Here is a 13,864-nt window from a genome sequence, read left to right as displayed (position 1 = left end):
GACAAAAAGAAGCAACACACTACAGGCTTAGTAAATGGAAACAACATATTAGAATATGGATTATGGGCTTAGAATCAACAAGGAAATTTAGCAATGTTGAGCAAGACTTAGAAAGGTTGAAATGGGGGGAGGGGAGAGAGGAATTGAACGGGACAGGCTACAAGGTAAAGAGAGAAGCAGTTAGAGGCTTGAGGTTTCCCATCAAATGCCAAGCTTCAACTTGTTTAGATCGTGACAACTTGGATGTGAATAAAATAAACTACTAGCCAAAAAAAAAACCACTTTGCAGCAAACAAGCTTTTTAATTACAACAGTTTGCTGTATTTACAGAGTATTCATACTAAAAATAATTCTCACCGATTGTTAGGTGATGCACCTTTCATTGAAAAGTATTAAAAATACAAATAACACTGGTTTTACTTTACAAACAGGTTCAGATAAATTCATTAGCAAATCAATATTTGCTATTTTTAAAAAAAAGCAAGATATTCATTCCATAGTCACGATGAACTACAACGTGAAAGAAAAATTTCCATTATGCAGACAAGCACTTTTACACACCATGTGTTTTAAAAATAATGAAGGTCATGTTTTCTACAGCTTTTATGAAGTAACAGTAAGGAGCAACTTCCGCTTTTCCTCATTAAACAATTCAGTCATGCTTTGGAGCCTTCATGTAGCCCAGCTTATATCCATTTCTTTTCACAGAATTCTTTGCAACACATTAATTAGTTACACTGATAATTACCTTATGTTACAATTATAAAAAAAACTCGCATTCTTATAGAGCCTTATTACATCTCTTGAATGTCTCAAAGCGCTTCACACTTTCAATTATTTCGAAATGCAATGATTGTTATGTAGGCAAACAGAAGCAGCCATTTTGGACAAACAAGATCCAATAAAATGAATGGTCAGTTAAACAGTTTCCGGTTGATGGAAGAACGTTGGCCAGGACAGCACGAGATTTCTTCACTGTCACAGGTTTCTGACACCTGCCTCACTATGCAAATTGTACCTCATGTATTGCCAACTCCATAATGCAGTGGAGGGTTAGACTAAATGATGGGCTCAAAGTCTCAAAATGGATGTTAAATCTATGACCTTCTGACTCAGATGAGTGTTAGCAACACAGCCAAGCTGATATAATCATTTATTTTCTTTATTTTCCTTCGGTGACAATTCTGAAAGTCATACGCTCAGGATTAAACAACCATTTGGAATTCTATACCCTGCCAGCATGGCATTTGGATAGGGTGTTGTTCTAAGGACTAGGCTGAATCCCATCTACAATCATCACATCATGAGAAACCAATTTGAAAATATATCCTAACTCAAATTTCCCCACTGGCTAATCACTGCTGCAGAGAGATCTTTCATAATGGATGTGTTTATTGCTTACACTGTGCTGGCTGACAGAATATGTGAAGTCCAACATGTTGAAGACAGGCTTCAAACGTAAGAAACCAAAAACGTTTCTTTAAATAACTACTGAAGCTGGACTAGACTGCCACAGTACACAGAACATTTCATTTTGCTTTGCTGTTTGAACTTGGCACCCCTGTTTTCTCAAGCTGCCAGGTTTCAATCTTTGCATATTCCATGAGTCTCAATGAGGTTCCAAACAAAGGCAAATGGAAGGAAGAAAAATCCAAGCTGCCTAGATGTGCAAAAGCAACAGTAAAATTTTGGAAACCTGGCAATGCTAAAGGCCCATAGGGAGCAGGAGCAGATTGAAAAAAAATCAAGTTTCTGAAAGCTTTCCAATGTTGTGAATGGTTATTCAAGCTGTCAAGTAGACATGTGTAGAAGTGGAATGACACATGCTATGTGCTCGAGATACCGTTTGCCCACAAGGTCAGTAACTATCCCAATCCCAGTTCCAGAAAACACAGACAAACACAGTATGCCACTGCAAAGCGGAACACTATTATGGAAACAATATCAACTTGGATCACAGTTTTGCATGGTGGATCTCCTTCTGAACAGTACCAAAATATTAAACCACAGCTTTACTATAAATTTCACCAGAAGCCGCTCAAGTTCAAGCAGGTTGTAAAAGCCAATACCCAATCATGAATTGTTCATGTAACTGCTCCTCATCCTATGCAACTTCCAACAGCAGGTTACACTTAATGGGGAAAATGAGGCATGCTGGAGGGATAGTGGGAGTAGCCTTTGGAGGTGCATACTTAAGAGCATCTTTCCAAAACAAGAACACACTAAAAACATAAAGGAGATTTTAACTTGTAGTGATGGAACAGTAGTGACCAGGAAGGATGATTTCAAGCTCTATCTGGCCTTTAAGAGATCAATGACGGAGACAGTTATTGAATCTAGTTATTTTCAGGATAGAGGCCCCAAATCCCATTGATTTATTCGCAGGGCTGAAATCAACCAGCAACAATTAGAGTTGAGAGATTAACCTGTCTTTTCCCTATACAGATCCTGATGCACATTTCCAAAAGTTTGTTATTAATTCAGATTTCCAAAGTGGGAGAAGGGTATTTTACATTTTTATTCTAACAAATGCATCTTCCCCACAACTCAAATCAATTAGGAAAGGACTATTTATTGCTTCAAGGAAGTTTTCTGGTAATGACAGGAACTGTAACCAGCTGTGTATTTTTACTTTGAGGAAAAAGAAAGGATTTACTATAAAAAAATGTCTGCAGCCCTATAGCACCTCTCCAAAACAGTTGCCACCCTTCCTACAATACAGTACATGAAACAGATGTGGGACCCTCTTCCAATTCATCAAACATCAAACGAGTGTTACAAGCTGGATCCTATTACATTAACTGATTATGGCTCAGATCACTTGGCAGAGGATGGTTCGTGAATGATATTAAGAAAAATCAATATAATTCTTTTTTTAAAATAAGGTTAGGTTTCTAACTTACTTTCTTTTCTAACAAAAACCTTGTTACTAGTCCTGACATAGAAGCAATTGCTAAATACTCAAACTGTACAGATTATATCCTTAGTGTAATGCACAACCAAAGGGAACACGAAGTCCAGGACTTAAAGTAGTGTTGTGGTTGGTTATGCAAATCTATTTAACGCAACATTTCTACTGTAGTGGTCCCAGAATAGATGAATTCTACCAGTTTTGCTTTTCCTGCAGCAATCTTCCTATCTGAACATGAGATATTATGTACAACTTAATTCTTTTTTGAACTCTTACATATTCCACAACTCTGTCATATCTCCAATTTCAATGCATTAAATTCACCATTGTTAAACCAGGCTACTAATTTCAAAAGGATTCGAGACAAAACATGAAATACAACAAATAACATTATCAGAAAAGGCTGTGCATGCAGAACTTAAAAAAACAGAAATGGGTGAGAACAGAATAAACACGTCTGAGGAACTTTCCTCATGGCAGTGCAAGGCCAAATTATAAGGAGGTAGAACGGATTAGTGACCCTTCAAATCCGTTATATGTCAAAATGCACACTTCATGCAGCAATCTAAAATATACAATGAAACTAGAAATGTACACAGTATATAGTGAAGTACACCATACAGAGAAGAATCAGAGGAAAATTGAAAAACCAAACTGGATTTTTCCAAAGGAATATTCTGATTTATCATCAGGAACAATTATCTGATCCAGCACCCACAATCACTGGTAATAGATATAATAGCAGAGCACATGGCAAATTACAGAAACAAATCATCAAAACCCCAGGGATATTCCAGTGGGTTTTAGTGGGCTGTAAAAATACACAATAAGGACCCTTGGGGACAGATATAAAGGTTAAATCCAGGTTCCCATTAATTTGCATATATGAAGTTGTTTCTAGGCAGTCTTGGTGTTCTAATATAGGATTTGCCCATCACTGAGGCAACAGTGTGAAACAGCCCTTTACAAACCTGCAGACCCACAAACAGAAAACAAACAAATAAGGAACAAATGTACAAAACAGACCAAATTGTATGAATTACAAGTGCTAGACAACCAGAAACAGGGGCACAGGAGAGGCATCACAGCCCAAGTCATAATTAGAACAGGTCTATACATTTGCTAGGCACAAGTCTCTACACTAAATTATGCCCCAAAAATCCAAGCCATGTAGGCCATGCACCGTACACCAGAGTGGAAGGAAGAGGATTTTTATACCTACAGTCCACATCAGTGGAGCTGCTATAGCAAGCTGCTGGTTACTTCAGAAGAGGCTGGAAAAAGAATCAGCACACTTCCTCTAAAGTCATCAAACACAAAATAATTATGGATGCAACAACAAACTATAAGGACTCAACTTAGTTCTTTATCCAGAATGACCATATAGTTCATCCACTGCTAAATCCACTTTTACTGAGAGTGTATTCCATGATCAGTCAGTTTCAGACAGCCAGTAGTGTGGAAAAAGGAGCTGCATAGGCTCTCAGCCAGCACTGGCACCAAGAGTTTCAAATATTTGCACTCAGTATTACAAGAAAATTAATCATCTCGCAATCAAGTGCAAGTACATTGAACAAAGTGTTCATATATTACCCTAAGGGCTGTTCAGAATGAAATACAAGATTTCCATGATAGCACAAGTGATGTTATGTAATGGTGTACTACATAGTTCCTGATAAGTAACATCTCTGAAGCCCCTTAATTCTTTCAATTACAGCCCACAAGCAGCTGTTTCAGATGAGACCAAAATTATCTTAAGACTCTCGCCTTCCCTTTAGCTATGTTAACATTATTGAAGATTTCAAATGTTTTAAAATACAGACTGAAAAGCTGGAGTTTAAAATAGAAGTCAAAGACAATTGCTAAGTGCTGCACGTGAAAAATAACACCCATACAAGGAAAAAAAGTTACATTTTTCTGCAAAATCTATTCGTTCCACATAAAACTATGTTAAAAACTGGACTGAAGTTCCAACCTGTACTGTGAAGTATAAAATCCACTTCAAGTTATGCACTTTTTAACATTGAAGGTTTATCCACTGCCACTCTAAGCTATGCACAGCAAGTATTTGCGTGTTTAATGCAGTGGGGACCCGTCTTCAGAAATTCAGGTTTTAACATGTGAAGTGAACTCATTCCCTACAAACTGCAATAACCTTTTGTTATCCTAATAAGGCAAAATATGGGTCCTCCTGCTCACATAAAAAAAACACCCATGGTTTTTTTGCAAATTAAGTAGATTGCCTCAAGAACTACGTGGGAAGGGACGGAGCAGAAAGTTTATTACTGTTGATATCTCCATAAATACAAACATTCTGACAGATATTCTAACTTTCAGGAATGTGTACTTCACATATATCAATACAATTTCAATCTGGTTTGATTTCCTTCCCACACCACCCCCATTATGCGAGTGCTAATATTGTAGCAAAGTCAACAGCTGTACAGCTTGCAGTTTTATTCGCTCATAGAGCTAATCCTTTCCATTCTCACATTTGATGCTGGAAAGATAGCAACCTTGAAGGGGGAAGAACAAGGAGAGAGGATGAGAGAACTTGGCCCTTGTTCAGCCGAGGAAGCAGCATAGCAAGACTTCCTCGAGCAGCTTAAAAAAGGTTGTGTGTAAACATTGAATTGATCAGATCCAACATTAGTATAGGGTACAGAATGTGCAATTAGTTTCAAAAACTTGCCTCGGGCTGAGCCTAATCCCAGTTATGGCTCAGTTATTCCAAAACCTGCCCAAATTTTCTAGCCTTCTGTTGCTCAGACAGTCTTTTTATTAAGGCATGGAAAGTTCATGAGCACAGCAATGGGACAGAGAGAAGACAATAATGTGTTACAGTCAGACTCTTCTGCTCAGGAGCATTTCATACTCTACTGTGTGGAATCCAGTAGCAAGTAGCCTCCATTTGCATTCGCTTCATTGGCAGAATGGATATCTACAGATGATATAAATATTTTAGGCTCTCTGACTGCACATGTTGCTGTTGTAGAACCATCTGAATCCATGTCTAGCTCAGCCTCTCTGTGTTCTGCTGCCCCTCTGCTTGATGGTGAGTTCTGCTTCAATGTTTGACCTGGCAGAAAATTATGCAAGCTTTTGTCCTTCACAAGGAGTTCAGTTGTCTCTGTATACACATACTGGGTAATGGGGTTCTCGCTAATAGAGGTGGAAGCCTTTTGGAAACATTGCATCGTCTTGCTCTCACTGTCAAACAAGTTCTGTGAGGCATTTTCTGAATCTTCTCGCTTTGATTTCCACGTCCATGGTTTTATTCCAGCCTCTTGCACCTTCTTAGCCAGTTTTTGAAGAATGTCCTGTCCTTTTGTTGATCTGATAACCTGCAGTTTCCCTTTTACTACTGATCTTGAATCTGTTTGATCCTTTTCCAGAGAGCCTGCAGTATAGTCCTTGCTTATTGACTTTGACCAATACAAAGCACCCTGCGTTGGCTTTTTAAGGTCTCCAACTGATGGCAGTAGGTCTTTTGTAGATTTGAAATTCTGGTCCATTGCATTCACATGCTGTTCCCCACGTTGTAGAATCTTTAAGTTCCTTGATACTACATCAATGGCTGTTGATACTGCACCAGAAACTGTTCCTAATTTATTTGGAAGCTTTTGCATGACCATTTCCTCTCTTGGCTGTGTTGATGATGATGACATTTGTGAATAGCCCTCTACGTAGAAAAAAAAAATTAGGGAAATGTTACTAATCTCAAAAATTCTTCAGCACATCTCGAGGGCAATTGGAAGTGGGGTAATAAATGCTGTCTTTGCCAGTGATACTCACAAACCATGAACAAGGGGAAGTGTATATGAAAACTGTTAAAATTGCATTTTATGAATGTGCAATAAAAAAGAAAATTTATACTGTGCTCAGTCATAGTCGAGGCCCAGTGGCCGGTTCTAAACATATCACAATATTGCATTTAAAATAGCACACCAATTCACAAACTCAGTAATGGTTGATTCCACGGAAGTGCCTTCTACAACGTCCGCAAGAGGTCAACACCCAGGAACCCAAAGGATGCCAAGTTTTGTTCTCTGTGCAGCTGGTAAGAATTGGCTGGTCACTTAGTGGGAATTGTGGCCTTCATCTGACCCAGAACAACCACAAGCTAAAACTGTATTAATACTTAACTGTTAGAAAAGTTTATAAAAACCTACACTACTGATTGACAAAATCCATCCAATTAGTTTTTAATATTAAAAGACAAGAGTTTCAAAATAGAATAATACAGTAAAAATGTCAAAAGATTAATCGCTTTGAGACATCCTTGGTATGTAAAGACTTTCCTTGTGCAGCCTTAAGCCCCAACAAACTCAATTCCTTTCCCTCCACCCATTTCCTATTAAAATAGTAACACTGTACTTTTCTGTAAGCACACACAAGTTCAACTTTCTTCGCATGCTGAAAGAGTGTTTTGTACGTCAGGTGTCAGCTGTGGCTCAGTTGGCAGATTGCTCACATGAATTCTGAAGGTTGCGGGTTCAAGTTCCACGCCAGAGACTTGAGCACAAAAATCAATACTGGGAATTCAGTGCAGTACTATCAGAGGTGCTGCCTTTTGAATGAGACATTAAAGTGAGGCTCGATCTGCCTCTCATAATATATCCCATAGTAGGGGAGTCTTGGGTCAATATTTATCCCTCAACAAGCCACTGAAATCATGAACGAGAGGGCGGAAGCAGCCTACTTCCCCCCAATAGTTTCACTGTATCTTAGGAATAGTCAGCGTTGCATAATCCCAACATCTTTTAACTTGGAAACAATCGCAAAATTATCTCAACACTGTCTTTACCTGAAAAAGCTGAATGCGTCTCCATCTCTGTCCGGGAGATACAGTCCCGTTCTCCAATTTCCTCACCTTGGGGGGAAACTGCAATTTTCTCGAGAAGAAGGTGAAAAGGAGTCCCTGCAGCAAATACATTTTAAGAAAGATTAAAATAAAAGTTTATTTTTCTTTTTTCTTTCATGGGATGTGGGTGTTGCTGGCAAGACCAGCATTTGTTGCCCATCCCTAATTTCCCTTGAACTGATTGGCTTGCTAGGCCATTTCAGAGCGCAGTTAAGAAGTCAACCACATTCCTGTGTGTCAGAAATTTCATATTTTAAGCACTGGCATTTTTTAAAAGCGTTTTAAAAAATTGAGCGAGATTTTCAGACTGGATGTTCTTCCCATTTTACCTGGCAGCACATCAGTATTTTTTGTAGTGTGTCAGCTTGGTTTGGTTGGTAAAATTTGTCTCCAAGTTAGAAGGTTCAGTCTCAAAACTTGACAGTGCATTGCAGGATTGTCTTGAATGCTACTTGAAGGGCAGCAAGTCCTCCTGGTGTCATGACTAACATTCCTCCCTCAACCAACACTATTAAGTACAACATTGATAAGGTGCTACATGCTCATTCTTTATAACAGACCAAATGCAGTCTCATTTAAGTTACAATGGCAGTAAGGATATGGCAAATAAATTTCACTGGTGTATCAGACATCAAGCAAATTATTTTCCAGCCAGCACCTTCACTTTTCCACATCGAGTGAAATACTGCCAGATTTGGTATAACGGAGTTGATGATGAGAAGAAAAACATATGCAGTATTACAAAGTATGAACAGCACAGAAACAAGCCATTCAGCCCAACAGGTCTATGCTGATGTTTCTGCGTCTCGCACCCTGCTTCATCTAACCTCATCAGCATACCCTTCTATTCCTTTCTTCATCATGTGTTTACCTAGCTTCTATGCTAGTCAACTCAAACTTCTCCTGAGGTGGCAAGTTCCACATTCTAACCACTTTCTCGGTAAAGAAGTTTCTTCTGAATTTCTTATTGGATTTATTTGTGACTATCTTACATTTATGTCCCCTTGTTCTGGTTGCCCCTACAAGTAGAAATATCTTCTTTACATCTATCCTATTAACTGCTTTCAAACTCTTAAAGACCTCTCAAGTCACTCCTCAATTTCTCTAGGGAAAAAAAAGAGCTCAGTCTGTTCAGTCTTTCCTGATAGCTGTAACCTCTGGTTTGGTATTACCCCAGCAAATGACTAGACCTGTTCATAGTTCTCTAAGTGTGCCCTCCCCAATTCACCCATTTACTGGTGCCTTCCTTCAATTTCCTCATTATTTATATTGCACCTTTTGTATTGTAAAACATTCTAAGGCACTTCATATGATCATTATCAGACAGAAAATTGACCAGGCCAACAATGACAATATTATATTTAATAAAAACAGAAAATGCTGGAAAATCTCAGCGGGTCTGGCAGCGTCTGTAGAGAGAGAAACAGAGTTAACATTTCGAGTCCGTATAACTCTTAGAGCTTAAGAGAAGTAGAAATGTGATGATTTTTTACTGCTTAAGAGGAAGTAGAGCGGGTGGAACAAGGTAGAAGGTCAGGGATAGGTGACAGCTAAGGAAAGATTGACAAAAGGTGTCATGGCCACAAGACAAAGAGAGTGTGTTCATGGTAAAGAGTAAAGAAGGCGCTGATAGTGGCATGAAGGTAAGATAGCAGAAGGTAGTACTAGCAGGTTAAGGGTCAGCGCTTTGAATGCAAAACAAAAACAAGTGACAGATGGCCCTGTTGGGGGAGGGGTTTTGGGGAAAAAAAAGGATTTTTTTTTTTATGAACAAATAAAAATAATAAAATAAATAAAACAAACAAAAATTGGATTGAAAAAGGGGTCAAGATGGAGGAGAGAGAGTTCATGGTCTGAAGTTGATTGGGGAGACTAAATAGAGACTGAGTGACCATTTGCAGAACACCTTCACTCATTCCGCAAGCATGATCCAGATCTTCCTGCAATTTCCTTGCCATTTCAACACAACATCTTGCTCTCATTCCCACGTTTGTCCTTGGACAGTTGCAGCGTTTCAGTAAAGCTCAATGCAAACTGGAGGAACAGCACCTCACCTTCTGATTAGGCAACCTACAGCCTTCCGCAATTAACATCAAGTTCAACAACTTCAGACCATTCTCCAGGTTCTAGTAGGTTGCAGGGATACTAGCCTTAGACCAAATATTCAATTCCCAATACAAACAAGAAGTTCAAACTTTCCAAATAGAAAAATTTGATTTTTGTATCTTGTAACCTTAAACAGCCAGATAGACAATCATTTCTCCACATCTGTCACAACAGAAAAACACACAAATCGAAAGATTCTCGCTGTTCTTAAAATCAAATGTTTGAATATGTCATGCTACAACCAAAGGATCATTCATAAATTACCTGCCCAATATGACAGTTTTCATTTCACAGAAGTAGACTGGCCAGTTCTATTCTGAAGTGAGTTACCAACTCAATGCACAACCTCATTTTAAAAGATAATTCAATATCCTTGTTACATTACATCCTTGTAAATGGAATTAGCTTAACTGACTCCTGTAATGGAGGAAATGTGGAGAATAACTTAAAAAATGAGTTCTGCAAGCGCCTCTAGATTTTTCAAGCAGAAATTTCTAGGGGTGGGGATATTTGCACCTTTTTCAGATTTCACAGGTGCTGTTGGGGGGGGTGGGGTCTGGTGGGAAGTGATGCAACTTAATAGATGGAATAAAATCATTTTGTTTCCATCTCAAACTATCAATTGTCCAACTCTGTTGATAATAGTTGGTTTCCAATCATCAGCACTGGTGAGAACAAAAAACTGCACTTTTATTACGAGCCACCAAAGGAAACATGAAAGAAATCTTACCAGCTATTGGCACCAGTGTGGATTCTTCATTGTTCCCCTTCATAACAGATGATAGCTGAAAACACAGACCACAAGTAGGAGTATTTTAGATTCATACATAATCTTTTGAAACACTTGAACTTCCCTTCTTCCCCATCTCTCTTTGCTTGGCTGGATGGCAATACAGGCTCAGTCTGGGGTCAGGTTAAAGGGAGAAATACTTTGCCAGACCCATTAGTCTGTGGATCAATTCAGAAAACACGTAGAACACTTCATACTTACAGACTGCCCTGGAGAGACAGGCGTTCCATTATGATCAGAATCTCCACTATTCTTCTCACAAACTGCAGAATCATTTTTCTGATTTTTAAGTTTCTTCTCTCCTGTATAAGACATAACATTCACATTTAATCTGTAAACACGGAGCACAGGCACCAGACACTAATGATAAATGCCAAAAGCAAAAAGGCCTCAGGTTTACTCTTGAAATAAACTTAAGTCTGTGCTGATCATCTTCAGTGTTTCTTGGTTATGAATTTGAAAGACAGTCAGTCACAGTCTCCATTTTTAATGCTAATCAATAATTTTGTCCAAAATATGTACGTGAATAGAATGGTAGTAGGGGGAGAGAGGAAGTGAGAGAGACATACACACAGACAGAGACACAAATAGGATGGAGCTCAGATGCAATGTTTGCTAACACTTGCTTTGGAAGAATAATCAGAGGCAAGATGCTGGGGTCTATGATTAATGTGCAACAGTACCCCAGCAAAGAAGTGTCCCAGTGAGCAGGGGTGGGTGGAAACAGGATTCAGGAAGTATCATCTCAGTTACACAGCAGGACCATGAGAACTTACTATTGAGAACTCTAATACCCTGCAACAATCAATCCAAATAATATTTGGAATGTCAGAGGCAAAGTTTCATTTTTCTTAGAACTCTGCACTTACTATTTTTAAATTCAAAAAATAGATTTAAGCATAATTTGTCGAACCAGGTTTGCTGAGTCTTGCATTAGCTGCAGGAAATGTTAAGATTTCCCACCATCTCACATACCAAATTCTCCAGTCTTTGCTTCCAGCAAGCATCACAGTGAAATTTGAGATTACAGGCATTTCTGAGATGATGGTTTATACCTTGGTGGTCAGCTGTGTGTTAAACATTAAGCAAGAGCCCCACTCTGGCAGGGTAGCCTCTCCAACATTTGCTGCAGAGGAAGACAGCCCTGAGAAGGTGCCGGTGCTATTTCTATGATCACCATTACTGAGGCTAGCTTTCAATTCCAGATTTTTTATTAATTGAACTCATGTCCCCAAAGCATAAGCCTGGGCCTCTGGATTACTAGTCCAGTGACATTACCACTAACTCTCCATAATTGACAGACTGAATGATAAAACTACACCTGCCACAGTTCTGCCCAGGCAAGTATGAGGTCCTCTGCTTTGGACCCAAGAAAAATGGATCAGAGTATTTTACAAATGGTGAGAAACTAGGAACTATGGAGGATCAGAGTGATTTAGGAGTCGAAGAACAGAAATTACCGAATGCTAGTGGACTGATACAAGGCAACAATAAAAGAAAGGAATATTCTGGATTCAATCAGTGGCATAACACAATGTACTCACTAGTTTCATTATAAGCATATATTAGTGTCAGTTTGGGTCTTAATAGATTATGGGTTCAAGCCCAACATCAGGACATGAACATAGAAGCTAGGTTGGCACTTCAGTCTAAATGACAGGACTGTGGTATTATTGAAGGTGTCATCCTTCTTATGGAAAGTTAAACCAAGGCCATCAGCTTGTTTCAGTAGTTCAGCTGGACATTAAGGATCCCAGGGTTAAAAACAAAAAACTGCGGATGCTGGAAATCCAAAACAAAAACAGAATTACCTGGAAAAACTCAGCATGTCTGGCAGCATCGGCGGAGAAGAAAAGAGTTGACGTTTCAAGTCCTCATGACCCTTCAACAGTTCTGTTGAAGGGTCATGAGGACTCGAAACGTCAACTCTTTTCTTCTCCGCCGATGCTGCCAGACCTGCTGAGTTTTTCCAGGTAATTCTGTTTTTGTTAAGGATCCCAGGGTAGTATTTGGAGAGGAGCAGTGAGTTCTCCTGTTGTCCTGGCCAGCAATCATCCCTCAACCATTATCAAAAAAAGATTAGTTATTATTTCTATTTAATCTTCAGATGTTTCAGCAAAGCACTAAACTATTACTTGATGATTTAGAGTTGTATCATTCTATGACTGCTGATTTCTCTTTATAAATGTTGGCAGGATTGCTGTGTATTTCCAGATTTTTATGCTTTAGTTTGAAAAGTTTTATTTAGTTTCTTTTTAAAGGCAAATCTCTAAGGGCAGCCAGGAATATTGTAGATGGGTACTGAAAATGGTGCATTACAATGGAACAGTTTTACTAGTGATTAATGTAAAAAAAGTACAATGCCATTCAAACATGCCTGATTTTTAATCACCTAAAAAAAATTAAAATTAACATTTACATTAAAGAAAAGGTAGAAAATAAGCCTCACCAGACAGCACCGAGATTATTTTTAACAATGCCTTGTGTTTTTTCATTAGCAGCTTTTTCTCCAAATAGAGTTTTTGTCCTTGTTGACACAGATTCTGAATTTCACTGATGGCCTGTGGTGACAAATAGTTAAATAATGAAAAGCTAACTGTATGGAGTAATGTTATACATTACCAAGAGCAATCATTCAAAGATTACATGACCACTATAAAAGTTACAAAACATTGATTAATACCCTTTTTGTTGTGATTTTTGCATCACTTTAGTATTTTTGCTCAAATATTAAGAACTGATGTACAAGGATGTATTGAGCCACTTACGACTTGTGCATGTTGCCAAACTACACAGAATGCATGCAGAATTAGGGCACAGTAGACTGGTGATTGTAAAAATTCACCTTGCTTGCGCCTTCAAGCTAGTCACAGCTGGTATTCTTGAAGTCAAAAAATTGTCAGGCAACACTATTAAACAATTGGGATGCTATTTTGGGGAGCGTTCTAGCGTGGGCACAGGTGGTGTTCACCAGAAGTATGAAAAGTAGGTAGACTGCGATGTCAGATGCTGATCTGATGCCAGCAGTGTCATTTTGCCAGTTCAATGCTCCAGCTAATACCCTCACTTAACCTCACACAGTTGAATATGCGTTCAGCAGTAGGAAGGAACCCGCACCAGGTTTATTTAAAAGGATCATCAATTACTTTCATGTTAGTCTGACTAATTTCTACTGGTTGTTGCTGCAATTGTT

The 13,864-nt window shown here is 38.7% G+C and overlaps 1 protein-coding gene across 5 annotated transcripts in view; it reads right to left on the bottom strand.

Annotated features, from left to right (window-relative positions):
• Positions 1-282: 282 nt before the first annotated feature.
• LOC121272696 overlaps positions 283-13,864 on the bottom strand; it is a 96,963-nt gene continuing 83,381 nt past the window's right edge. For all 5 annotated transcript variants that reach the window (XM_041179427.1, XM_041179430.1, XM_041179428.1 and 2 more), the window contains 5 exons: positions 13,121-13,232; positions 10,873-10,973; positions 10,612-10,666; positions 7,719-7,832; positions 283-6,593 (listed from right to left, as the gene is read on the bottom strand). In XM_041179427.1, coding sequence (XP_041035361.1) covers positions 5,788-6,593; positions 7,719-7,832; positions 10,612-10,666; positions 10,873-10,973; positions 13,121-13,232 — 1,188 coding nt within the window. In that variant the 3' untranslated portion in view covers positions 283-5,787. The remainder of the gene's footprint in view (positions 6,594-7,718; positions 7,833-10,611; positions 10,667-10,872; positions 10,974-13,120; positions 13,233-13,864) is intronic.

This window comes from Carcharodon carcharias, chromosome 34, assembly GCF_017639515.1.
Source record: "Carcharodon carcharias isolate sCarCar2 chromosome 34, sCarCar2.pri, whole genome shotgun sequence".
Classification (NCBI taxonomy): Eukaryota; Metazoa; Chordata; class Chondrichthyes; order Lamniformes; family Lamnidae; genus Carcharodon; species Carcharodon carcharias.
Note: the sequence above shows the minus strand (reverse complement) of the source record. Positions and strands in the feature narration are given on the sequence as shown.